This window comes from Eschrichtius robustus, chromosome 15 (genome assembly GCF_028021215.1).
Source record: "Eschrichtius robustus isolate mEscRob2 chromosome 15, mEscRob2.pri, whole genome shotgun sequence".
Lineage (NCBI taxonomy): Eukaryota > Metazoa > Chordata > Mammalia > Artiodactyla > Eschrichtiidae > Eschrichtius > Eschrichtius robustus.
In genome coordinates, this window is record NC_090838.1 from 21342491 (window position 1) to 21366538 (window position 24048).

Here is a 24048-nt window from a genome sequence, read left to right on the forward strand (position 1 = left end):
AATGAGGGTCTAGGTCTTAAAGGATTACACACATTATGCTTTGCATCTCCTGGAAATTTGAAGCAGATCCAAGTGCAACCAAACTTTTAGATCTGTTGAAACACAACTAGATCCTGGAAAGTAGACTTTCTAGACTAGATGACATAAGAGAAGGCCTTGGAAGTGCTTCAGCTTTCCAAGGCTGTCCAGAAACCAGCTGACCCGGGTGCAAAGTAAACTAGACTCTCAGAGCTGAAGGGGGCCTTCAAGGTCATTTTATGAAGAAGGAAACTGAGGCCCAGAAGGTAATTGACTTGACCAAGGTTCTACAAATGGTTAGAGACAGTGTCACCTGATCCTCCTTCCTCTGTTGCATACTCTGTGTCAGACTGTGGACTCAATAGGTTGTCCTAGGGTCAGGGACAAGCGGAAAAGGATTTGTTTTAGAACCATCCAGAAATGTCCTTCACCTCCCAGAACATCCTGTGCCTAGGTCAGCGAGTCTTTATCAGCCTTGAATGGGTCATTTGGCCTAGTGCCTGGAGGAACATTTTAAACAAGTTAAAAATGGTCTCCAGGACTAAACTAGACTCAGCTAAGAGCTAACAACTCCTGAAAAAAGCTTGGGTGGAAAAGTATGTGGGAAGTGAGACAGGTGAAGCCTTATCCTGGGGGAAGTAGGAGAGAGAGGATTAGGGGGCACGTGGGGCGGGGGGGGGGGGAACGTGTGGAGCTTAATCTCTGTGATCAGTGGGACAATTTCAAGCAGAAGACATAGTCAGGATTAGGCTCAGGAGTGAAAAAGCAACAAGACCTGGAAAAGGGGCACTGGGCCCTGCGTCCAGGGAGGTTGGCTCCTAAAGTATTGTACCTGTGGGAAGGGTTGGAAGGAAAAAGAAAATGTGTGCATTTGTGCAGGAGTGGACTTTTGCTCAAGACTCCCCACAAGCTGGGATTCCCATCTGGGTTGGCATGACCCAAGGCCCGGTTGATATTATTCCCCCCTTTTTCCTCCCACTATTCAGTCTTCTGACAGAGGGTGGTAGGCATAAAATGCTCCTTTCTGCTGGGGCCCCTATCTCTCTGGCCCCAGGCACAGGAGCTCATTGCTCAGTCAGTGATGGTTGACTGAATGAGTTAGTTGCCTGGTATAGCCAAGATTTCCCATTGGCACTAGACCCATGGAAATCTGTCTTGGAGAGATTATAAAATAGATCTTGTCCTAGTGCCCCAGGGACTCTTAGCCTTTTTTGGTCTCAGGAATTCTCTTCCAGTCTCTTAGGAAGTTTGTGGCTGCCTATCAATACCACCGCCACCACTGCATTCCCTCTAACTTTAGTCTCCACTGCAGCCTGCTCGCCCAACACCTCAGGCCTCCCCAGTGAACCCACTGATTTCTTTGAGATCTCTAGACATTCATGTCAGGCCCTAGGTCTTGGCTCCTAATTACAGGACTAAATGAAATGCAACCTACTGCCATTATATTTCAAAGGCAACATTTTTGACTTGACACACTTAAAATACAACAGATTTTGTAACTTAAGGGGGCAGGCAAAGGAACGGGTGACAACTGGGTAGTCACAAGATGGCTGGGATGACTTTTCAAGTTGCCAGAAGCTCCTGAACGGAGAAGACGGGAAAGAGCAGAGAAAGCAAACCCACAGCAGCAGCCAGGGCCACCTGGAGGGGAAGTGAGTTAGCTTCCTGCCAGGGCCAGGGCCAGGGCCTAGGCTGCTGCCTTCCACTGACAGCGACTTTGAAATCAGGACCTTCCAGGACCAATTCCTTCACGTCTCCCTAGGTGCCGATCCCCTCACCTCTAAGGAACAGCCACAAATTTCCATTTCTGTTGGTTCCAGTGTTTACTTTCACCATCCTGTCTTTTCACCAACATTTCTCCCAGTCATCAGGATCATATTCTGGGCCATAGGACCTCAGAGGCAGATCACTCAGATTCACATTGAAGATTTGGTGGCATCCATTCTTATAGTTTCCAACTATTGCCCTGCAAATGGTTCCCAGAATCAAGACCCACACTGCTAACCATCTCCTTTGGAAGTTTATTTCCATTGAGATGTGTTATTCTCATCTTAAACTCAGGATGCCCAAACGAAGGTCATCTTTCTTTCCTTCAAACCTGCTCCCCTTCTCGATTTACTCATCCTGGCTCAAACCCTGGAAGCTTCTGTGGTGTCCCCCTTCATCTGGTCCGTCATTACCCAGGCAGTCACCAAGCAGTCACAGCCTTCTCTTCCAAGTCTGCATCACTTTGCAATGTAGAATTTGGAAGGGACCTGAGATGACAGAAAGATAGCAGACCTCCGGTGGAGTCAGGGGGTTTGCTCAAAGTGATAACACTATTTAGAGGAGGAGCTGGAACCAGCATCCTTGTGCCCTAACGCCCTGCCCATTGCTTTTGCCAAGAATATCTTCTTTCTGCATGTATATCGACCCCCTACTCAAAAACTTGTAACCCAAGCTGTTAACCAGTCATCTGAACCTCTCCCTGATTTTTCCACAATCGACCTCTCTGACTTTCTGACACAAAGAAGAGCTAACATTTACCACATGCCAGACACTACTCTAAATGCTTCACATGGATTAACTTAATCCACACGAAACTAGGAAGGAGGGTACTATGATTATTCCCATGTTACAGATGAGGAAACTGAGACAGACCGCTTTCACCAACCTGAAATCTCTTCCCCCGCCTTGTCTCTGTTCTTCACTCCCCCCCACCCCACATTTATCAGATTCCGTTTCTTCCAACAGCTCTTCTCTGACTCCCCGCAGCAGCCAGCTACCTTTCCCCTCCTCTTACCGGGAGCACAGCATCCGTCTGGCCTTCTGTCTGTCCTGCCCTGTGTTCGTTCTCTGTCAGGAGCTTGTGTCCTGTTCCCCAGCAGGACCAGCTGCTCCTTACTGAGTTCTACACGTGCCTTTGCTACCCAGGCACCTCCGCAGCGCCCACACACCGGGCTCTCGCCTCCTTTCTGTCTAGTACTGCTGCCTCGCTCTCCCAAGCGGCCCACCACGCAGGGAGACCTGTACAGAACACAACGCTGGGGGCCAGATGGTGAGGGGGGCCGGCCGACAGATTCTGACAGAGCCTACCGGGCAGGCTGGTGGTTGAGTCAACTTCCTTACCTGCCTCAGAGGCTATCAGACTTGGCTCCACTCTAGGGAGTGACTTCCTTCAGGCTAAATAGATAGGGCGCAACTCACCTCCTTCCTTCCCTCCCCTCCCCGACTCAGGCTGACCTTCTCCAAGACAAGTCTGAGACCTATGTTCACCTGGCCTTTTGAGAATGAAAGTCTTTCTCCTCTTGCCCATGTCTTCTCCATGCTTGACAAGAAGGCTACTCCCCATTGCCAGATTCCTTTCTTCTTCTGGCTTCTCTGAATTTCTTGCCTGCCTCAGTGGAGTCCTTCTCCTTTTCCTCCCTGGCCCAGTAGCCCTCGCTCCTCTCCTCCTTTTTCCTCCCAAGCCACTGACCTGGGTACTATTTATATTCTAATCTGTGCCCTGCTCTTGACTTGCTGTGTTACCTTGGACAAGTTACTTTCCCACTCTGGGCCTCAATTTTCACATCTATGAAAGGAAGCAGCTGGACTAGATGGTGAGTGACTGTCCTGCTGAGCCCTGTGAGTTCTTCCTTCCTTCTACAGCTCTCCTCTCCACCTCTCCCCTCTGGGCTCCTCTCTCAGGTCTTCTGTCCCAGGGTAGGCCTGCCCTGGCCCCAGGAGAGCTGTGGCTCCAGCTCCCGTTCCCTGTCTAAGCGACCAGCCCTGGGCCTCCACCCCAGCTCTGGCCCCAGCTCCGCTCCATGTGGCCCGTCTGAGAGGCTGGCCCCAAGCCCGGCGGCAACTCCACATTTCTCTGTTTTTCCTTTTTTTTTCTCTCTTTCCCGGAGTTAACAAGAAGCAGATGTGGCGCACGATGGTTGGAGAGGTGGGGGGAGGAAGGGGGAGGCTGGACCGCCAGCCAGACAGGGGGGAAGGGAGGGGAGTGAGGGAGAGAGAGAGGCGGGAGGCCAGGGCCCGCCCCGAAGCCACTCTTGCGCCTCTGAGCAGCCACAGGGGCAAAGCCCTGTCACCCTCAGGATCCAGTCATTGGGGAAAAGCGATAGGGAGACCAGAGGAGGGCCAGCTGGGGCGAGGGGGTGGAGGCCCAGGAAGCAGCATCTGAGAGGGCCAGGAACCAGGCACAGGAGACCGGGGGGCACAGAGAACAAACCCCCCTCAGAAGTGGAGAAGAGGAGAGCGGAAGGAACGGAGGGAGAGACAGATAGGAGCCTGAGGAGGAAAGAGGAGGGGGAGAGCGGTCAGGCCAGGCGGCCAAGGAGGAGGCGTGTGGCTGGGGGCTGCCGGCAGGAAGCTGGGGACAGGACCTGCTGTCCCTCGAGCAGCGGCATCCCCCGCTCCAGGCAGAGGCGCCAGTGGTCAGGCCAGGATGTGCCTCTGAGGGCCACCACGGAGCGCCCCCGCCATGGCCCCCGGAACCCTCTGGAGCTGCTACCTCTGCTGCCTGCTGACCACAGCCGTGGGGGCAGCTAGCTACCCTCCTCGCGGTTACAGCCTCTACACTGGGAGTGGCGGGGCCCTCAGCCCTGGGGGACCCCAGGCCCAGAGTGCCCCCCGGCCTGCCAGCCGCCACAGGTAAGAGTCTGGGTCCCAGCCCGAGGCTGGAGGTAGGTGGGAGGGTGGGTGAGAAGGTGCGTATCCTGGCCCCTGCCTTGGGTCCGCTCTTCTGGGCTGTCCCCACCTAGGGCAGGGAAGGGGGAAGAGGAAACCCATCCATCAGGTGGCTCTTTACACGCCCGCCTTCCTTCAGGGCACTTCCAAGGCCCCCTGAATAGATAGGTCCCCCCCAACCTCAGGGAGATCCGTTTCCACGTTAGGTGCCCAGGGAAACTACCCTGAGCGGCACCAGCCAGGCCTTCCTGCCAGCCGCCAGCTGCATACCAGCCTGGGATTCTCGGCAAACCTTTCATTCCTTTCTAGGGCTCCCTCAGCCCCATCCAGTAATCCACGCTTCTGACGCCACTCCTCTGCTCATTGTGGCTCTCCAGCCGACATGGACCAGAGGCTGGCGTGAATGGGGCCAAGAGTGTAGAACTTCGAGCCCCAAGGCGGGCAGGGCTCATCAATGGCTTATTCTCTCCTTAACCCTGAGCTGGACCCCTGCCTGCCCCGTCGTCTCCCCTGAGTGGTGGGTGGAAGCCAGCATCCAGGGGATCTCCAGGGGACCTGGCCAGTCGGTTCACACAGGCCACGCCAAGCTGGGGGTTGAGACAGAAGGGACACGAATGAATGCGTGGATTCAGAGGCTCCCCAGGTGCCCCCAGCCACAAGGATCAACATCTCATCGTTGTGGTTTTGCATCTACACCTCCTGTCCCCATCTTGAAAAGTCTTTATTGACTCCTGCTGCACAGGAAGGCGGGGGGGAGCTGCCCCTGCCAAAGCCCTGGCTCCCACCGGTCCCCAGGGGCCCTTCATCTTTTGACCCTCCCTCAGCCCCTCTGGTGGCCCCTGGGCCGTCCTTAGGGGCATGTGTCTCTGGCTCTTGGGCCCACGTGGGGTTGTATCTGCAGGAACTGGTGTGCCTATGTGGTGACCCGGACAGTGAGCTGTGTCCTTGAGGATGGAGTGGAGACCTTCATCAAGCCTGACTACCAGCCCTGTGGCTGGGGCCAGCCCCAGTGTTCCCACAGCATCATGTGAGCACCCCCCCCCCCACCAGGGGATGTGCACTTGGTTGGGGCTGGGCTAGGGCGGCCAACTGGGGGCATTTGTACCAAGCAGGTAGCAAGGGGCAGGACCGGGGGCTTCGGTCAGAGCCAGCTGAGGAGATGCTGAGGCAGCAATTTGGCTGGTGGAATACTGAGGGCAAACTTACCTGGACCACCCTGCCAGCCCCTGGAATGCCTTTTCCGGGCTGGGTCACAGTCAAGGAGAGGAGTTCAAAGTTCCAGCACAGGACAAGGGGAGGAAGAATAGGGATTTGGCCCTTGGCCAACAAGCTGAAAACTGTCAACTGAGCAAGGCCACATGCTGGTCAGTAAGGGGGACCCAGCCTGAGGGACAGGCCTAGTCCACCAGCGGCCGCCCATCTCTGAGGACAGGGGCCAGGATCACTACAGGACAGGGAGGAGTCAAGAGGCCTCCCTCTGCCTCTCCCAGGTACCGCAGCTTCCTCCGCCCTCGCTACCGTGTGGCCTACAAAACAGTAACGGATATGGAGTGGAGGTGCTGCCAGGGGTACGGGGGCGATGACTGTGCCGAGGGCCCTGCCCCGGCGCTGGGTCCTGCACCCACCACGCCGCGACCCCGGCCCCGGCCCGCCCGCCCCAACCTCTCGGGCTCCAGTGCAGGCAGCCACCTGAGTGGACTGGGCGGGGAAGGTGAGTACGGGAGCTGCTGGGGAGAGGAGGGCGAGACGGTGCTGGGGGAGGCGTGGGCCAGGCTGCTGCGGGGAACCCCTGCTCCAGGTCACTAGAGGGGACAGAAGGGAGTTAATGAGATCCCTTCCCACACGTGAGAGCGAGCGAGAGAGAGAGCGAGAGAGAGAGAGAATATGTCCGTGTCCGTGTCCGTGTGTGTGTGTGTGTGTGTGTGTGTGTGTGTGTGTGTGTGTGTGTGTGTGTGTGTGTGTGTGTGTGTGTGTGACACAGAGAAGAGAGATTGAGTGGAGACCCAGAGAAAAGGAAGACAGAAAAAGAGAATGTGCTCGTTCACGCCCACGTGTGGCCAAGATACTTCCTAGTTGGGAACAGCTGCGGAGGAAGGGGGAATTCCTTGGAGAAGCTTGGTCCAAGGGGATAGACAGATGAGACTACAAGTCCTAGCATGCACTGCAGCCAACTACAGGTCCCAGGGCCCTCGGTGGCCTCTGGAGACTGCAGGTCCCAGAATGCAGCAGTCCCCGTTGCCCGACACTGCAGATGTGCTGTGTTTGCCTGCCAGGGAGATAGCTGTGCTGTAATTATGGAAACAGGAACTTCTGGCTGACTCTCCCACCATCCAGCCAGATCCCCCGCAGCTTGCCTCGGAGCCCTGTTTGTCCCTGTAGTGCTGTGGAGAGGTTCCTACCCTACGTTCGCATTTCACTCACCCTGAGGGGGTGACATAGTATCATTCCCTTTTTTCAGATGTGGAAACAGTTTCCATAAAGTTAAGAGGCATTCTGGAAGGTGGAAAGGACCTGGCCTTGGTGGTCTGATGGATGACCTGGGTTTGAAACTTGGCTCCGCCACTTATTAAACTTGTAATCCATGGCCCAGTTAATTAACTAACCTCTCTGGTCCTCTGTTTCCCAGTCTGTGAAATGGGAAGAACTAATGGTATTTTCACAGTGGAGTTGTTGGATGGGGGAAGGAGCCATGGTACACATGTGGCTTAAAGGCATTCAGTGAATGGAGTTTCCTACCATCTTTTCTTGCCCAAGTCACGCAGCTAAGGAATGGCCGTATCAGCTGGGACCTCTGCCCTCTTGTTGGAGCTGGGGAGAGCAGGACCTAGGAGGTAGGCACTGAGCTCTGAGGCCTAGCCCCTCGACCTCATGCCTTCCCCTCTCTGCCAGGACCTGGGGAGTCACAGAAGGTGCAGCAGCTGGAGGAGCAGGTGCAGAGCCTGACAAAGGAGCTGCAGGGCCTCCGGGGTGTCCTGCAGGGACTGAGTGGGCGCCTCACGGAAGACGTCCAGAGAGCTGTGGAGACAGCCTTTAATGGGAGGCAGCAGCCCGCAGATGCAGCTGCCCGCCCCGGTGTGCACGAAACCCTCAACGAGATCCAGCAGCAGCTGCAGCTCCTGGACAACCGCGTCTCCACCCACGACGAGGAGCTGGGCCATCTCAACACCCATCACAGCGGTGGTGGTGGCAGCGGTGGCAGCAGGGCTCTGGGCCCAAGCCCGGCCCCTCCCGGCCACAGCGAGGAGCTGCTGCGGGAGCTGGAGCAGCGGCTGCAGGAGTCCTGCTCCGTGTGCCTGGCGGGGCTGGATGGCTTCCGCCGGCAGCAGCAGGAGGACAGGGAGCGGCTGCGCGCGCTGGAGAAGCTACTGGCCTCCGTGGAGGAGCGGCAGCGGCAGCTCGCTGGGCAGGCCCTGGGCCGCTGGCCCCCTCAGGAATGCTGCCCTCCAGAGCTGGGCCGGCGACTGGCCGAACTGGAGCGGAGGCTGGATGTAGTGGCTGGCTCGGTGACAGTCCTGAGCGGGCGGCGGGGCGCCAACCTGGGAGTAGCAGCTGGGCAAGGGGGCCACCCCCCAGGCTATACCAGCTTAGCGTCCCGCCTCTCTCGCCTGGAGGACCGATTCAACTCCACCCTGGGCCCCTTGGAGGAGCAGGAGGAGGGCTGGCGGGGGCATCCCGGGGGGCTGGGCCACTGGCTGCCTGCTGCCCGGGGCCAACAAGAGAAGCTGGAGGGGCTGCTGGCCAATGTGAGCGGGGAGCTGGGGGGGCGGCTGGCTCTGCTGGAAGAGCAGGTGGCAGGGGCTGTGCAGGCATGTGGGCAGCTCTGCTCTGGGGCCCCGGGAGAGCAGGGCTCCCAGGTCAGCGAGATCCTCAGTGCCTTGGAGCGCAGGGTGCTGGACAGCGAGGGGCAGCTGCAGCTCGTGGGCTCAGGCCTGCACAAGCTGGGAGCAGCTGGCGAGGCCCAGCAGGCCGCGCTGGAGGGACTGCAAGGGGTCGTGGGCCAGCTCCAGGGTCGTGTCGATGCGCTGGATGAGGCGGCTGCAGAGTTCACACTGCAGCTGAATCTCACAGCTGCACGGCTGGGCCAGCTGGAGGGGCTGCTGCAGGCCCGTGGGGATGAGGGCTGTGGCACCTGCGGTGGTGTCCAGGAGGAGCTGGGCCGTCTTCGAGATGGTGTGGAGCGCTGCTCCTGCCCCCTGTTACCCCCGCGGGGCCCTGGGGCCGGCCCGGGTGTTGGGGGACCGAGCCGTGGGCCTCTGGATGGCTTCAGTGTGTTCGGGGGCAGCTCAGGCTCAGCCCTCCAGGCCCTGCAGGGAGAGCTCTCCGAGGTTATTCTCACCTTCAGCTCCCTCAATGACTCACTGCATGAGCTCCAGACCACAGTGGAGGGCCAGGGTGCTGATCTGGCTGACCTGGGAGCCACCAAGGACCGTATCATCTCTGAGATTAACAGGCTGCAGCAGGAGGCCACAGAGCATGCTACAGAGAGTGAGGAGCGCTTCCGAGGCCTGGAAGAGGGACAGGCACAGGCCGGCCAGTGCCCCAGCCTAGAGGGGCGATTGGGCCGCCTGGAGGGAGTCTGTGAGCGGTTGGACACGGTGGCCGGGGGACTGCAGGGCCTGCGCGAAGGCCTCTCCAGACACGTGGCTGGGCTCTGGGCCGGGCTACGGGAAACCAACAGCACCAGCCAGACACAGGCAGCCCTGCTGGAGAAGCTGCTAGGGGGGCAGGCCACCCTGGGCAGGCGGCTCGGCGCCCTTAACAGCTCCCTGCTGCTCCTGGAGGACCGGCTTCACCAACTTAGTCTGAAGGACCTCACCGGTGAGGGGGCAAGAGGAGGCACGGGGTGGGGGGACTCCTTTCAAGTCCTTTCTTTCTCCTCCCCTGACCCTGCGACAGCCCAGCCTTAACCTCGTCCACTTTCTCCTTGCCCTGCCCAGCATGAATTGCAGACCCACCTCTGTCCCAGGGCCTGGTTTGTCCACAAGAGATGATCCAAGGTCCCAGCTCCCCGTCCTCCCCTGACGGCTCAGACAGGCCTGTGGGTGGAGGAGGGGTGCCGCTCTGCCGGCTAGGTACCCAGCATGGGCAGCGAGGGGCCCCAACACCCTGCCCCTGGATCCACCGCCTTCCCTGTCCTTTGGAAACTCCTTTTTATGGCTCTCCTTCAACTTAGTTTCGTCACTGTAGGTCCTGCAGGTGAGGCTGGGCCACCGGGGCCTCCTGGGGTACAGGGACCCCCAGGCCCTGCCGGACCTCCAGGACCTCCAGGCAAGGATGGACAAAAGGGGCCCATCGGACCACCAGGTATGTGGGCTGAGATCCTTGCTGCAGCCAGGGCTACTCCAACCCCAACCCCGGGCTTGACAGTCCACTCTGAACCGGACAGAGAAGGGGGGAAAGGGGCAAGGAACTGGGGCTCCCACATGGCTGACAGTGACTAGGAGCTAGGATAGTCACTGTGTTGGCCAGTTGGCTGTGGTGGCCTCACTGCTGTGTTGAAGACGATGGCTGAGCCTATAAGGTTGAACAGAATGGACCCTATCTCTTCCTCCTTTTCTTGATACGCCCAGTTCTGTTTTGGAGTCTGCATAGCACCTGGCACAGTGGGAAAGCAGATGTTTGCTGAGTGACTTAGCGAGAGCTGCCCTACTTCTCACTGCTCCCTTTTTTCTTCCCACAGGTCCCCAAGGTGAACAGGGTAAGTTCCTCTCATTCAGTGCTGGAGGGCGGGGAACTGAACTAGGATTTGGAGGACGGAAGGCCTCAGGCAGCCCTGGGGGTAGAGAGCCAGGAGGGGAAGGGGGCTGGGCAGCCCTGCACTGAGCGTCCACTCTGACACCCTCCCCACCCCACCCAGGAGCAGAGGGGGCACCAGCAGCCTCTGTGCCCCGGGTGGCCTTTTCAGCTGCCCTGAGTTTGCCCCGGTCTGAACCAGGCACAGTGCCCTTTGACAGGGTCCTGCTCAACGATGGGGGCTACTATGATCCAGAGACTGGTAAGCCTGGGAGTGGGCAGCTGGGCACTGGGGGGAACGGGGGAGGCTGTGCAGTGATATGTCCCCATTCTTGCAGTTTCAGACAAGCTGAGTCTTTTCATTCTCTGGTTTGGGGAGACCCCTATTCTCTCCTTCATTTATTCATTCTCACCACAGCTTGGACTGAGGGGTGAGGTGGGGAGGGGAAAAGCCTATCATTCCACAGCTCTTTATGGGGGGGCCTGTTCTTGCCCAGGCACTGTTTTAAGTGCTGGGGATGCGGAAATGAACAAAACGCTGGTTTCCCTGCCGTCCGTGGAGCTCACATTCTAGTAGAAGAGAGGTGAAAAGACCCAGAGGGTCCCTCTGCACGTAGTCCAGGAGTTCTGCAAGGGCTCCCGGACACCTTCCCGGCCCCTGCCACCTGTCTCCCTCCTGATTGCCACTGTTGTCCCCAGGCGTGTTCACGGCGCCACTAGCCGGACGCTACTTGCTGAGCGCGGTGCTGACTGGGCACCGGCACGAGAAAGTGGAGGCCGTGCTGTCCCGCTCCAACCTGGGCGTGGCCCGCATAGACTCCGGTGGCTACGAGCCTGAGGGCCTGGAGAATAAGCCGGTGGCCGAGAGCCAGCCCAGCCCGGGCGCCCTAGGCGTCTTCAGCCTCATCCTGCCGCTGCAGGCCGGGGACACGGTCTGCATCGACCTGGTCATGGGGCAGCTGGCGCACTCGGAGGAACCGCTCACCATCTTCAGCGGAGCCCTGCTCTACGGGGACCTGGAGCTAGAACAGGCGTAGACAGGGAGCCGGGCCCCAGTGGCCCGAAGTGTCTACGCCGTCCAAACAGCCAGCTGGGGGGTGGGCTCCGGGGCGTCTCGCCTGGGACGGGGCCCCGACTCGGGGCAAGCCGCCGTCTCTGTACCCGCCGCAGCAGCGCAGGCGCCCAGAGCAGCGTCCTTCCCACGGTCGGAGTGCACCGGGTCTGGGACTCTGGGGTCCCCTCGTCCAGACTTTTGGCCTGATCGCCGTCCCTGCAAGACTCGGACTGCGGAGGGGCTAATCCTCGCACACTTTGCTCCCCCAACTGGCCTCTAGGCCGAATCCCTGGGCTCCGGGACTCTCTCGAGGGGGCTCCGGCCCCCACCGCCATACTAAACTATTCAGGAATAAAGACACTTGGTTTTTCTTAAAAAAAAAAAAAAACTAAACTAAACAAGCTGTCTGCTCTACTATGTGTTCAGGGGTAGACAGGAGTATACAGGGGACGGGGTGAGGGAGCCCCGGGTTCCGGACCCCGCTCGCGCCCTCCGCTCTGGCGGGGGTAGCTCTGCCTGCACTTGCCCTGGACGCGCGGGCGAGAAGTGCGCCCGGGGCTTGGAGCCCTAGCCGGGCCCCATTACTGGTCGCGCCTTTTCCGCCGGCGTCCGCCAGAGGGCGCTGGGAGCCGAGACCGCGGCGCCGCTGGGCGGTGTCTCCCGTCACGTGACGTCCGCCGTTCATCTTGAGTGCACCAGCTGCTCAGCGGCGGAGGCGAGGCCTCGAGCTGGGATTGGCTGGGCCTCGGGGGCGGGGCGGGGCGGGGCAGTAGGGACGGCGCGAGCCGCGGCTCTGGATGCCGGGGACCGGGCCGCAGCTGCGAGGCCAGGTTCAACCCCGCGGGCCTAGGGTCTGGAGAGGGATCCGCGGGTGCAGGAGAAGGCGGGACAAGGGATGCCTTTCTGCTGCGCTTTCTCTTGGCATTCATGAGGTTGCCTAGCTGCGCTTTAGAGAGATTTGTATTAGCTCGGAGTCCGTCTGACAAGTGAGGAAACTGAGGGCGAGAATATGAAGGCGTAGCCATCTCCTGGGCCACGCCACCTGCTAAGGGGAGGCCGGGGACCAAAACCGCGGGGTCTGCACTCCCAGGCCCGCTGGGGTCGATGCGCGTGGGGAGCAAGAGCCCGGCTCCGTCCCCTGCACCCCACTGCACCCCTCGCCGCTGCAGGAGGCTCCTTGGAGGAGGAGCTCGGGACGCGGAGGAGGAGCCAGGGCAGACTCTGGGAGCTGGGACACGATACTCCGGGATAAGAGGCAGAGCCCGGGAGGAACCCCGTCAGCCGAGCGGGCAGAAAGCTCCGGGAGCAGCATTATGGAAGAGAAGCAGATTCTGTGCGTGGGACTAGTGGCGCTGGACATCATCAGTGTGATGGACAAATACCCAGAGGAGGACACGGACAGCAGGTAGGGGCGCCCGGGCCCCTCGGAGACCCTAGGGGCCGCTGCAGCCCCGCGTTGTGCCAGGCGGCCAAGACTACACAGCTAATGAGCGGGGGGGGGGGGCGGGGGGGGCGGCCCGGCCCCCGGGGGGGCGGCGGTCCCCCCCGCAGCAAGGCCTTGAGGTCGCCTTGGGAGCTGGTGCCCCCTGCCCTCTGCCCGGGACCTGGGGAAAGAATTGAGGCCTTTAGTAGTAAGATCCAGGCTCTGGATAGCATTGTGTTCTCCAGTTCCCATTTCAACCCTGGGACCGTGTCAGACATCATTATCCCCATTTTACCGAGTAGGCTAAGCAAGTAAAGACCCTGAGAGACGCAGTTATTTATCCACGGGCACACAGCTAGGAAGGTGCAGAGCCAGTTTTTTTCTTTTTAACGAGAACTGTGCACTTGCCTATCACCAGCATTTACTTCTAATTTATTTACCACATATATATCTCATATGTGTCTTTTAAAAATTTTTTTTGAGGTAGCTTACAATAAGAAGTATGTGCAGTTAGACTGTTCAAGAACTTTCAAAACCATGGTGTTTGAGCTTCACTGTAGCTCAGGGCTTGCTGGCACGGCAGGCAAATTTGGAGATGCTGTGAGTTATGGGTAGAGCTGGTTCATGAGCCACACGGACTTTTCCCTGGTGCCGAATTCCAGAAGTTTACCAGAAGTCCTTTTTACAATACTCAGTGAACAACATAGTGGAAGAGACCCTTCTTGGTTGTCTGGTAGAAGTTGAAAAGTCATTTGTTGGTTCCCGTATTTACTCTTGATCACCCTTACACTGTAATCCCAAGACACTTCTGTGTGGTGGAATCCGTGGCTGTCTCTTGGTGCAGTCTGGTGCTCAGAATACGGACAAGAACTGCTTCTTGGCCCTCACTTGTCTCAGCCAAGAACTGGATAAAAGGCGAGTTCAAGATTGAACTCGGGAAAGACACTACAGCAACCACAGCCAGGATGCTCACTGAGGGGAGAGCCCTGGGTCCACACAGCACTGTCACAGGCATTGTTACATAGTTTCCTCACAGCAGCCCATGGGAAGCGTGTAAGGATCAGTCACATCCTCTCTTTAGAGATGAGGAAGCTAAGGATTTGGAGAAATTAGACACCTTCTGTAAGGGGCCACGTGGTTGATGAGTGGCAGAGCAGTAGTCACAACTCAAGCGTCCTGATGCTAGTGCCCCAGCCCTCCGCCCTCTCTGGTGCTCCCTGTTCCTTTGCTGCTGCCCGCCTCATGGAGTTGACCCTTTGCTTTGGGCTGCTTTGTTTGCCAGAGGTGACAGCCCCTGGCAAAAGGTGCAGGGACAGTGGGGGGGGAGGCACAAGGGTATGCTGCTGTGTGGACCTAGCCCACCTACCAAGGTCAAGCCAGCCCCGGGACTTGGTGCCCAGTGAGGAGTCAAGTTTACTTTCCGGAGAACAGTGCAGATTCTGGGGCTACAGTTTCTCCAAGAACTGTGGAGGACCTCCAGAGGACCCAGACGACTTGTTCTGCTAGAGCTGAGTCCCGGTGCCTTTGAGCTTACTCATGTTGGGAGGCTAGGACAAGAGCCTGCTAGTTCCACCCTGACGGGAGCTGGTTCCGAAGGTGGGCACTAAGCGAGGTGCCTCTCTGAAGAGACCCTCCATGCTCCCTGCGCTTCAGGGAGTATCTCCCCCCGCCCCCAGACCCATGGCTCTGCTCCTCTGTGGAGCAGTTTGCTTGTCCACAGGGCCTCTCTCCTGTGCTCCCATCCCACCCAGCCCAGCTCCTGGACTCTGTTGTGCCTCCCCGATGGGCAAACCTGAGTGGGGACACAGTCCTTCCCAGCATCTGAGCCCCACCTTTCCCAGGCTCTCTCCATAGGCAGCCGAGGACTCTCAGGAGCTGCCCCCTGGAACTCGGCCAGACCCCTGAGGAATGGCCCTCCCTCCCAGAGTCCTGGCTGAGAAGGACCTTCTGGAAAGCATCTTCATGCTCAGCAGAGCATTTCTGCACAGAAAGTTGGGCGTCAATATAACTTTGAAGGGTTTCCACAGAGTAAAACTGTATACCCTTTCTCTGAAGCCTCATCAAGCTGGGACCCAACTACTTTCCGTTCAGAAATACAGAGCACTTGCAGTGGTTTGGGGTCAGGAAACCCGGGTTCTGGTATCACCTTTGTCATTAACTGTTGTTGTGACCTTGAGCAAGTCCAGTCCCTCCAGGCTTCTCTCTTCTCTGCATGAAAATTTCTCTAAAGCTCATAGCTTGAGAAATGTTTGACCCTTTGCAGATTAGTATCCTTCTTTCTAATGAGATCATGGTCCCCTTTTCCCAAGGCTGAAGGGAACTTCAAGGTTAAGCTTTGTGTACAAATATACCCTAGCCTAAAAATGCTACTTCATTTATTTCTCTTAATTAGTAGTTCTTCGGTACTTGTTCCCCTTATCGTAAGCTGCCACAGTTACTATTATCCTTTTTGGAGCTGGAAGAATAGAAGTAACAGCCTGTACTGTTACCTCACAGTATTATTGGAGCACAAATGAGAAACCATTCAAGTGCTTTGACTATGTATGCATGAGTTATCACTTTTGTTGTTGATGATGACAATGAAGCCCTTCAGGTGTATCTTGACTTAGTTTCCTTTTATTAGATTTTCAGTAAAGATGGAGAAAAAAAAAAGGAAAAAAAAAAAAAAGGTAACTATGCACTGTGATGGATGTGTTAACTAACCTTACTGTAGTAATCACTTCACAAAATATATGTATATCATAATCATCACGTTGTACACCTTCAGCTTTCAGAATGTTATATGTCAATTACATCTCAATAAAGCTGAAAAACAAGGAGAAACGAACAAAGATGGAGAAAAACTGGTCTTCACTCAGTAATCTTTTTAACTTTTGTCATCATAAAAGTTACCACACACAACCTTCTTAAATGATCACAATGTCCGGGTTTGCTTCCTGTCTTAATTATTTTAATCTGAGTTATTACTGAAGTGATCTCTCTTAAGACAGGAGCAGCAGGAGATTTGCCACTTTTGGGAAGAGGCAGCTCTCAAGGAGGAGGCTTGGTGGGGGGACACTGTAACAAAGGAGGAAGTAACCCAGAGTCAGTGGGACCCTCAAATTGTGATGGGCCCGAGTGAGTGCTTTCCTGATGTCCTAAGAATAGGTGCAAGATAGAAATTAATCACTGTGAACTTGAATTTAGCCTGGGCTGGGGAATAGCTGAGCCTCTTCCCTTTGCTGAGCCTAAGGCTGGCCTGGATGCTTTCTGAGGGGAATCGCCTGGCTTTTACATCCTGTGGGCCCTACTCAGGGCTCAGCCCTGCTTATCCCAGCCCCAGCCTGCTGGATCTGCAGGGACCCTCCTTGTGTTTTGCAGGTGCTTGTCCCAGAGATGGCAGCGTGGAGGCAACGCATCCAACTCCTGCACTGTCCTCTCCCTGCTTGGAGCCCCCTGTGCCTTCATGGGCTCGCTGGCCCCGGGCCACGTTGCCGAGTAAGTGGAGGGAGCCAGGGGAGGGTGGCCCACGGGGTGGGAGGAGAAGAAGGAAGCCTTGGCCCTGGGTGGGCGGTCTCTGAGAAACGGTTTGCGGCCACCAGAAATGGGTGGGGCGTGGGGAGTGGAGTACCAGCATCCCAGACCCTCCCTGGTATGGCTTATCTGCTGCTCAGTTGTTAATGCTGCTCCTGTTAAAGGTTTCATTTTCACAGCCTGTTTCCTTGGCCAGTCCCTGGAGCCTGCTTCGGCTTCCCACCTTCTCCTTCCTTGTTTCCAACAGACTCTCTGCGGTGGATGTGACTTTGCCCTTCTCAAGTCCCTAATCCTGCCTGTGCTTGTGGCAGAAGGCAGTTAGGGACATGCTGTACCTGCCCTCTCTCGGGGATGTCCTGCATCCACGGTCCCAGGGTCCAGGCCTGCAGTTTCTTTCCCAGCTGAGGGAGCAGGGCCAGTGATTGTGTCCCCGTTGTTCACTGAAGCAGCGAGAGCTCCCTGCCCAAGGACACCCGGATGCCACGTGCTAAAGCTGGGCCCAGACCCATGCCTCCCAGCTCATCGGCTAGGAGGCTGCAGCCCATAGTGGCCCACACACTTCCTCTATGTTGGCTGCTGCAGGGACCCAAGAGCCCTTTGACCCCTGGCACTGCCAACTCAGCAAGCGCTTATCAGGGCGGTGAGGCCCACTTTGCCCACTGTGGGCACAGGGGCAGGCTGCCAGGTTGCTGGCCTGTAAAGCACAGCCCTTTGAACCCTGGTTTGAGAGGGGCTGCTGCCAGAGCCCAGCCCCAAGCCTCAGCCAGATTCCCTTCCTTATGAACTGGCACGAGGCAAATAATGGGGTGAGAGCCTGCCCTGTGATGGGAGACAGAGGGACCCGGAGCCAACAGCTGCTCACTTGTCAGCCCTCTTCAGCAGCTGCCTTCCCTCCCAGCTAGAGCAAGACCGTGCCTCTTGCTTTGGGGTGGTGGACCCACCTTTGTGTGGCAATCATGCTGATAGCTGGGCCATTCCAAATTCTCCCCATGTGTTCAACAAACACTGAATGAGCACCTACCATGTGCCTGGCACTGTGGGTGCAAAAAGTTATTTGGCAAAAACCAAATCATATTCTCCATGCTGTGAGAAAGCTACTATTTAAAGGATCCTTGAGACATAAGACAAGGAATGATGCCCCGACGTGGTACCTCTATACAAATCTGTATTGTCCAGCCTTGGTGTTGCCGAAAGTGGGGTTCAGCCATAGTGAGAAAGGCCAGGATGGTGGCTGGGCTGCTGGGTATAGTTGCCAGCTCCTGGTGACAGGACACTGCATTTCCAAAGAGCTGGGAGGGGTGGGATGCCCTCCTTGTTCTGCTGGTACAGTCTTCCTGAGGGGCCACCCCCCGGCTCACTCTGAGTGGAGGGGATTCTGAGCAAGAGTCCTGGACCCAGTCTATACTGCGGGGCCTCAGGCACTGAGAGGGCTTGCCACTGTGGAAGGAGAGGGCAGTGAGCCGACCCACCGAGGCAGCACCACTTCCTGGCTGGGCTTCGTGGAGGCAGGTGTAGAAGGAGAGGAATCATGTTAGGACTGGAAGGACTTCAGAGAGAGGAGTACCATGGGGATGAGCAAGCAGAGGGCACCTGGGGGACAAAGTGTCACCTTGGTAATTATTAATACTGCCTGGGCCTTGCATGATGCGGGCCACAGTGCCCTCACCTGCTTGGTTCAAACAGGGTGCATGTTCTAGGTCCCAAGTCTACCCCATCTAGCTTTAGGAACGCGAGCAAATCCTTTCCAGCTTGAGTCAGACTGAAGGACAGGGTCAGGGTTGGAGTTTGCTTCAGTCAGGACCTAAAAGAATGTCCCTTAGGGTTTTTCTCACTAAGCTCCAGCCATGCTCTCCTGCCTCCACACAGCCTGTGACAGTGACTCCCCATCCCATCCCAGCCCCTCTGCTTGCACCCCAGGGTCCCCGGTGGCCCTGCCACCTACCCTCCAGTCCCCAAACCCCCGTCGAACTGCGCCTCCCCGGGTTACTCCGCCCTGGCAGTTTTGTCCTGGACGACCTTCGCCGCTATTCCGTGGACCTACGCTACACGGTCTTTCAGACCACGGGCTCCGTCCCCATTTCCACAGTCATCAGCAGCGAGGCCAGTGGTAGCCGCACCATCCTACATGCCTACAGGTTTGTACATCTGTCTGCGCCTTGCCAGCTGCCGCCGCCATTGCCGTCACTCAGCTCCCAGAGCAGGACCCTTCTCTCCAAGGCCCGCGTGCTCCGGCACCGCTCCCCACCCCGCGGGAGGCCCAGGCCCCTGGTAGCCTCTAATCTGTGTCTCCTTGCCCTTCCCTTGGCTCGGGCTCCACCCCAAGCTTCCTGGTGGCTGACTTCAGGCAGCGGGGCGTGGACGTGTCTCAGGTGGCCTGGCAGAGTAGCGGGGAAGCCCCGTGCTCTTGCTGCATCGTCAACAGCTCCAATGGCTCCCGTACCATTGTGCTCTACGACACGTAAGGCCCCCTGGCCTGCCCTGCCACAGCCCACCAATTAGCCTGCTCACTTGCCACGCGGGCAGCCCACTTGCCCGCCCTCTGTGGCCTCTTTGTACCAGAAATTGTCCCTATGCCAAACTGTTCAGTGATTTCGGAATTGTTCTCAATTAGGGGAGAAGTGGGGGGGAAGGGATGGGCTTTGCTCTGCCTGGCGACTTGGCCTTGGTCAACACCAAGGATGGGCGGGCAGGCCTGTGCAAACTGTAATTTATGATGTGATTCCTCCATAATCAGCCAATCAGCAGCCTGGGTGTGAGTACGGGGAAATTGTTCTGAGGACAGAGGGATGGGAGATGTGATTCAAACCATCCTGAGCCCTGAAGGGGGCCCACTGGGGTTTCCAGGGTCAGCCCCAGAGTTGCCAGCCTGCAGCATGGCACCAGGAGCTGAGGTTTGAGTGTTCGAAAGAGATGGGCAACCCCAAAGGTCCCAGCATAATGAAGCCAGACCAAATGCCACACACCACTCACAGCCATTGCTGAAGGAGGGAAAGGGAACACTGGCTCAGCAGAACAGGGCCATCTGATGTGTTGCTAACCTGGGGCAGGGCAGGGGAATCCCTTTAGGGTCCCAAGCCTCCAGGGAGAGACCCCTTCTCATCTCTCCCAGATTCCCTCCTGAAAAATCTCAGAGGTTTAGTTTACTGAGAACCTAATGTGTGCCAAGTACTCTGTTAGGGCAGAGATGGCCCAAGCCCAACTGCCCTGGGGTTCTGACTGTCCCTGCTGCCCAGCATGACCACTGGGCCTGTGGGAGGGGCAGTCATCCTAGAACAAGATTTATAACCGGTGGCCTTGGGCTCTTTGTGTCCCAGTGAATGAGTGGGTAGGCATACATGCTAGACACGATCTTCCCATTGGGCAACCCTAGTCATCTGCCCATTAAGCAACAATCTGTAGCATCTTTGATCAGGGACACAACATGGGTATTCACGGGAAGGGAGGGAGAGGAGCTCCAAGGAGAAATGTTTATTGCCCACTGGCCTCGGTCCAGGCATATCCACACACATTATCTCCAGCTGCAGCAGGCCTGCGAGGCTAGGGGTTCGGTCCCCTTTACCAAAGGGGAAGCACCTCAGAAAGGCCACAGTCACCCAGCTAGTTAAATCGGAGGAGGATTTGGCACAGAACATGGAGGGGAGGACACTGGCTGTGTGTAGGTCTCTGGCCAAGGAAGGTCAAGGCGGACCCTTCCCAGGTCTCCACACCTAAGTCAGCCAAAAATAAACTCATCCTCAAGCACCAACCTTGATCTCAGGGTCATAACATGGAGCTGCCAAACTCAGGACAGCGCTGCTGTCACCGCTGGGGTGCCTGAAGTGAGAGGGCCCAGACCCGAGCTCCAGGCAGAACGGCGTGGCCTTTGTAGTTTCCCGGGGCACTGCATGGTGGTAGCTGTGTGTGCTGCTGGCAAGAGGAATTCTGGGAATTGTAGTCCCTGGTGCGCTGAGAGCATTTTGGGAGATACGGTCTCCAAGGCACGCAGAACTGGTCCCTTGCTTGACATATGTGGTGGTTGAGTTTGCCCTTAGATAATATCACAGCCTCAAACACAGGAAGGGGCACCCTAGGAAACTGCCTCCAGCCCCCTGTCTGGATGGAGCTGAGTAGGGCAAGGAGTGGTCTCGAGTTTAGCCTGAGACAGGGTCTGTCCTGGAGCTAAGCCTCAGAAGCATGTGCTATAGATTCAGCTTCCTGCCATGCTGCAGGCAGCGCCAGGCATAGGGGCCCTAGCAGCCAGTTAGAGATCCTGGCCCTGGCTGACCTCACCATGACCCTTCTCTGTCCTTTCTGTCCTGCGACTCAGGAACCTACCAGATGTGTCTGCTAAAGACTTTGAGAAGGTTGACCTGACCCGGTTCAAGTGGATCCACATTGAGGCAAGCCCTGCCCTACCTGTGTTTTGAGGGCCTCAACCTGCCAGCCCCTCCACATGTTCTGCCTCCTTCTTGGTTTCTTTGAACCATGAAGTACCTTAGAGATCAATGAATCCAACCCCCCTCACCCCCTCTCCATCCTCCTTTACGTTTTCAGGTGGAAACTAAGGCCCAGAAAGACTGGGTGATTTACTCAAGGTCACACAGTAGGATGTAGGTGCCAGAAGCAGGATGCTGGCTCTAGGCAAAGTCTGGTGCTTTCTGTGTTACAGGCTGCCCCACCTCCTCTGGAGTTGGCCTCTGGCAGGAGCCTGGCTGTGGGAGGCCTGACCCGTTACCTCTGGGGAGGCAGGAATGAGAGGGCCTGACCCAGCTCCCAAATAAAGGGAACTAGAATCTTCATTCCAAGAGAAGTTTTGGAGTCTAGGTGGGAGGAAACCTTGAGAAGTCCTGAGTTCTAATCCTAGCCCTGTCATTTAATTTATTGTAGGTCCTTAGGAAAGTCTCTCTTTTATTCTTTCGTCTTCTCATCTGAAATGGGAGGGCTGGTCAATAAGGTCTCCAAGGTCCAGGATAGCGCTAGAATTTTGAGACTTAGGATGGGCTTCCGGCCCAGCCTTCCTGGCCCCTCTCCCCCCTCACCCATGGTTCCAGCAGGGAGGGAAGAATGAGGCAGAATGAGACCAGCGCCCAGCTGGTCCTGAGTTGCTTGCCCTGCCCTGCTCTGCCCCAGGGCCGGAATGCATCGGAGCAGGTGAAGATGCTGCAGCGGATAGAACAGCACAACGCCAGGCAGCCTCCGGAGCAGAAGATCCAGGTGTCTGTGGAGGTGGAGAAGCCGCGAGAGGAGCTGTACCAGCTGTTAGGCTACGGAGACGTGGTAAGCATCCCCCACGGCCCCCCCACTTGCCACATCCAGCTTCATTTGGTCCTTAAAGGGAGTCCGAGTGTCCCCTTGTCCTGCCTGTCACACTTAGGATGGCAGTTTGCGGCTTGGTGATGTTGGCAGGTGGGGGCAAAGCACAGCGGCAGACCTCTAGCTTAGGGCTCTGGTGCAGGCCTCACCAGTGGCCAAGGAGTAGAATTCCTCCACCCCAGTGGGCGCATAGGTGTGAAGGCAGCCAGAGGGCTTGGTCAAGGCCAAGACAGCCAGCCTCAGGGCCAGCCTGCGTGGAAGCCTCTCCTCCCTGGGCCTCTTGTCTTTTCCTCTGTCAGATGACAGGATGGGGCAGCTCTCCAAGGAGCCCTCCAGTTCTGGGGTGGGAGCCACTAGGGGGTGAGGGAGGATGGGAAGGGGACTTGCCCGTGGTAAGTTTGGAATGTAAATGGAATCGGGATGATAATCCTGGCATCACAGTGGAAGCTCGTTGGGCCTCAACCTTGGCTGCACGTTAAATGATGTGGATGCCTGAGCTCCACCCTCATTTTTTTTTTAATTTGGTTGGTAGAGGTGAAGCCTGGGCTGAAGTATTTTTTAACAACACACCCTGGTGATTCTAATATGTAGCTGGTGTTAAGGAAGCTCTAGAACCCCTATCCCTTTGTTTTAAAGATGAAGAAATCAGACCTAGAGGGCATAGCTGTATGTGGAAAGCCAAACAGAACAGAAACCCTCCTGAAAGCCGTGGTTTTACCTGCCAGTTGTAGATTGCGCCCCAAGATGACCTCAAGACTCACTCTGGGTTTTCAATTGTGAGGAAATCCGTTGATCTTAGAATAGGCCGGGGCTTTTGTGTCACAATTTACATGGCTGTTTCCTAGCATATCCTGAGCAAGTATGAAAACCTGTTCCTGAGGGACAGCGAGGTGCTACTTGGGGGTGCAGGTGGCCACGGTTCAGGAGCAGGTTGCTGGTCGTGAGGGGCAGCTGGGGCAGAGCCCAGGTGACCGGCAGCCTCTCTCCCACTGCCCGCAGGTGTTTGTCAGCAAAGATGTGGCCAAGCACTTTGGGTTCCAGTCAGCGGAGGAGGCCCTGAGGGGCCTGTACGGTCGCGTGAGGAAGGGGTGAGCTAGCGGAAGCCAGGCAGCGGCCCGGGTACGGGGAGTGAGGGAGCCTGGCCCCCAGGGTCTGCCCCGGGGAGGGATAATGAGGCTGGGGGCCAGGGCTGGGCTAACACCCAGCTGAGTGGAGGGTGTCACAGGGCTACGCTGGTCTGTGCCTGGGCTGAGGAGGGTGCCGATGCCCTGGGCCCTGATGGACGGCTGCTCCACTCCGACGCTTTCCCACCGCCCCAGGTGGTGGACACCCTGGGGGCCGGAGACACCTTCAACGCGTCCGTCATCTTCAGCCTGTCCCAGGGTGAGTACCCCAGCAGGAGACCCAGGGCTGGGGCCTGCCCCTGCCCGGAACACCAGGCTGATCTGGCCGTTCATCCCTCCCTCCAGGGAAGAGCATGCAGGAGGCACTGAGCTTTGGCTGCCAGGTGGCGGGCAAGAAGTGTGGTCTGCAGGGCTTCGATGGCATCGTGTGAGGGCCCTGTGGCAGGAAGCACCGGCTCACACCCCACCCCAGGCCAGCATCACTGGCTGCCGTTGCCCTCTCTTCTCTGGCCAGCTGGCATCAGGCTGCCTTGCCCCCTAGGTGGATGCAGGCTGTGGGAGGGCTCCACCTGTGACCTGGCATCTCACATGGCAGAGCCACAGAGCAAATAAATCTTCCCCAGAGCCAGCTTCCTTCTGGCAGTCTGTTTGTCTTTGATGTCTGAGCTGCTCTGGCTGGGGATTCTGGAGGCTTTGATCCTGCAGTCCTTCGCCCTTTTTTTCTCTATTCCCCAAATTCACCTCCTGCCCAGGCCCAGAGGAAGGGCCACCCAGACCAGAGCAGCAGGAAGTGCCCCAGGCTTGCCACCAGCTGTGCCCTTGCTGGGGGCCCAGCTCAGGGTAGAGGGCCAGACTTCCGGCCTTCCTGGTGGGGGAGGAGACTTAACCCCTTGCACCCCAGGGAACCTTCCAAATAACCACAAGCCATGAGAAAAGCTCCTCTGGGCCCCAGCTCTGCACAAGACTCCAGTGGCCACAAGAGTGTCCACGTGGCTGAGCCAACCTGACAGGCCAGCGGGCACGGAGCCTACTCTGGTTTGGCGGAGCCTCTGCAGTCCAAAAATATCTCCCCAGTGACTGCCCCCGAGCCTGACCGCCCCACGCTCGGAGCCGCCTCGTAGTTAAGGCGGTGCCTCAGCCACAAACGTGACCCGGAATACAAAGCATTGCTTTCCCTGTGGGAGACCTGGTCTGAGGGCATATGGGAAGTGGCGAATTTCCATATGGGAGTTGGG

General features: G+C 57.3%; 2 protein-coding genes across 5 annotated transcripts; both read left to right on the forward strand.

The window, feature by feature from the left end:
• Positions 1 to 3992: 3992 nt before the first annotated feature.
• EMILIN1 (elastin microfibril interfacer 1) lies at positions 3993 to 11849 on the forward strand. The gene is made up of 8 exons (XM_068564562.1): positions 3993 to 4638; positions 5576 to 5701; positions 6165 to 6385; positions 7564 to 9492; positions 9862 to 9978; positions 10355 to 10372; positions 10532 to 10669; positions 11107 to 11849. Exons 1-8 carry the CDS (start codon positions 4469 to 4471, stop codon positions 11442 to 11444), a joined length of 3057 nt encoding a protein of 1018 aa, XP_068420663.1. The 5' UTR covers positions 3993 to 4468; the 3' UTR covers positions 11445 to 11849.
• Positions 11850 to 12253: 404 nt separating this feature from the next.
• On the forward strand, positions 12254 to 23446 carry KHK (ketohexokinase). Of its 4 annotated transcripts, none has more exons than XM_068564022.1 (9): positions 12254 to 12866; positions 16245 to 16361; positions 18398 to 18532; positions 18721 to 18855; positions 20704 to 20776; positions 21507 to 21653; positions 22689 to 22777; positions 23009 to 23072; positions 23159 to 23446. In XM_068564022.1, exons 1-9 carry the CDS (start codon positions 12775 to 12777, stop codon positions 23180 to 23182), a joined length of 876 nt encoding a protein of 291 aa, XP_068420123.1. In that variant the 5' UTR covers positions 12254 to 12774; the 3' UTR covers positions 23183 to 23446. The 4 variants fall into 4 exon arrangements, with proteins under 4 accessions (XP_068420123.1, XP_068420120.1, XP_068420122.1 ...); XM_068564019.1 differs by having other exon boundaries at positions 12255 to 12866; positions 22915 to 23072; XM_068564021.1 differs by lacking the exon at positions 18721 to 18855 and having other exon boundaries at positions 12255 to 12866; positions 22915 to 23072.
• The last annotated feature ends 602 nt before the right edge of the window (positions 23447 to 24048 follow it).

What these genes read in the sequence shown, in the direction of transcription:
- EMILIN1 (XM_068564562.1), top strand. Translation starts at nt 4,469, where the DNA reads ATGGCCCCCGGAACCCTCTGGAGCTGCTACCTCTGCTGCCTGCTGACC. An exon ending in CAGTGTTCCCACAGCATCAT is followed by an intron (nt 5,702 to 6,164) that starts GTGAGCACCCCC and finishes TGCCTCTCCCAG; the next exon opens with GTACCGCAGCTTCCTCCGCC. An exon ending in CTACTATGATCCAGAGACTG is followed by an intron (nt 10,670 to 11,106) that starts GTAAGCCTGGGA and finishes TGTTGTCCCCAG; the next exon opens with GCGTGTTCACGGCGCCACTA.
- KHK (XM_068564019.1), top strand. Translation starts at nt 12,775, where the DNA reads ATGGAAGAGAAGCAGATTCTGTGCGTGGGACTAGTGGCGCTGGACATC. An exon ending in TCAAGTGGATCCACATTGAG is followed by an intron (nt 20,777 to 21,506) that starts GCAAGCCCTGCC and finishes GCTCTGCCCCAG; the next exon opens with GGCCGGAATGCATCGGAGCA. An exon ending in TACGGTCGCGTGAGGAAGGG is followed by an intron (nt 22,778 to 22,914) that starts GTGAGCTAGCGG and finishes AGGGTGTCACAG; the next exon opens with GGCTACGCTGGTCTGTGCCT.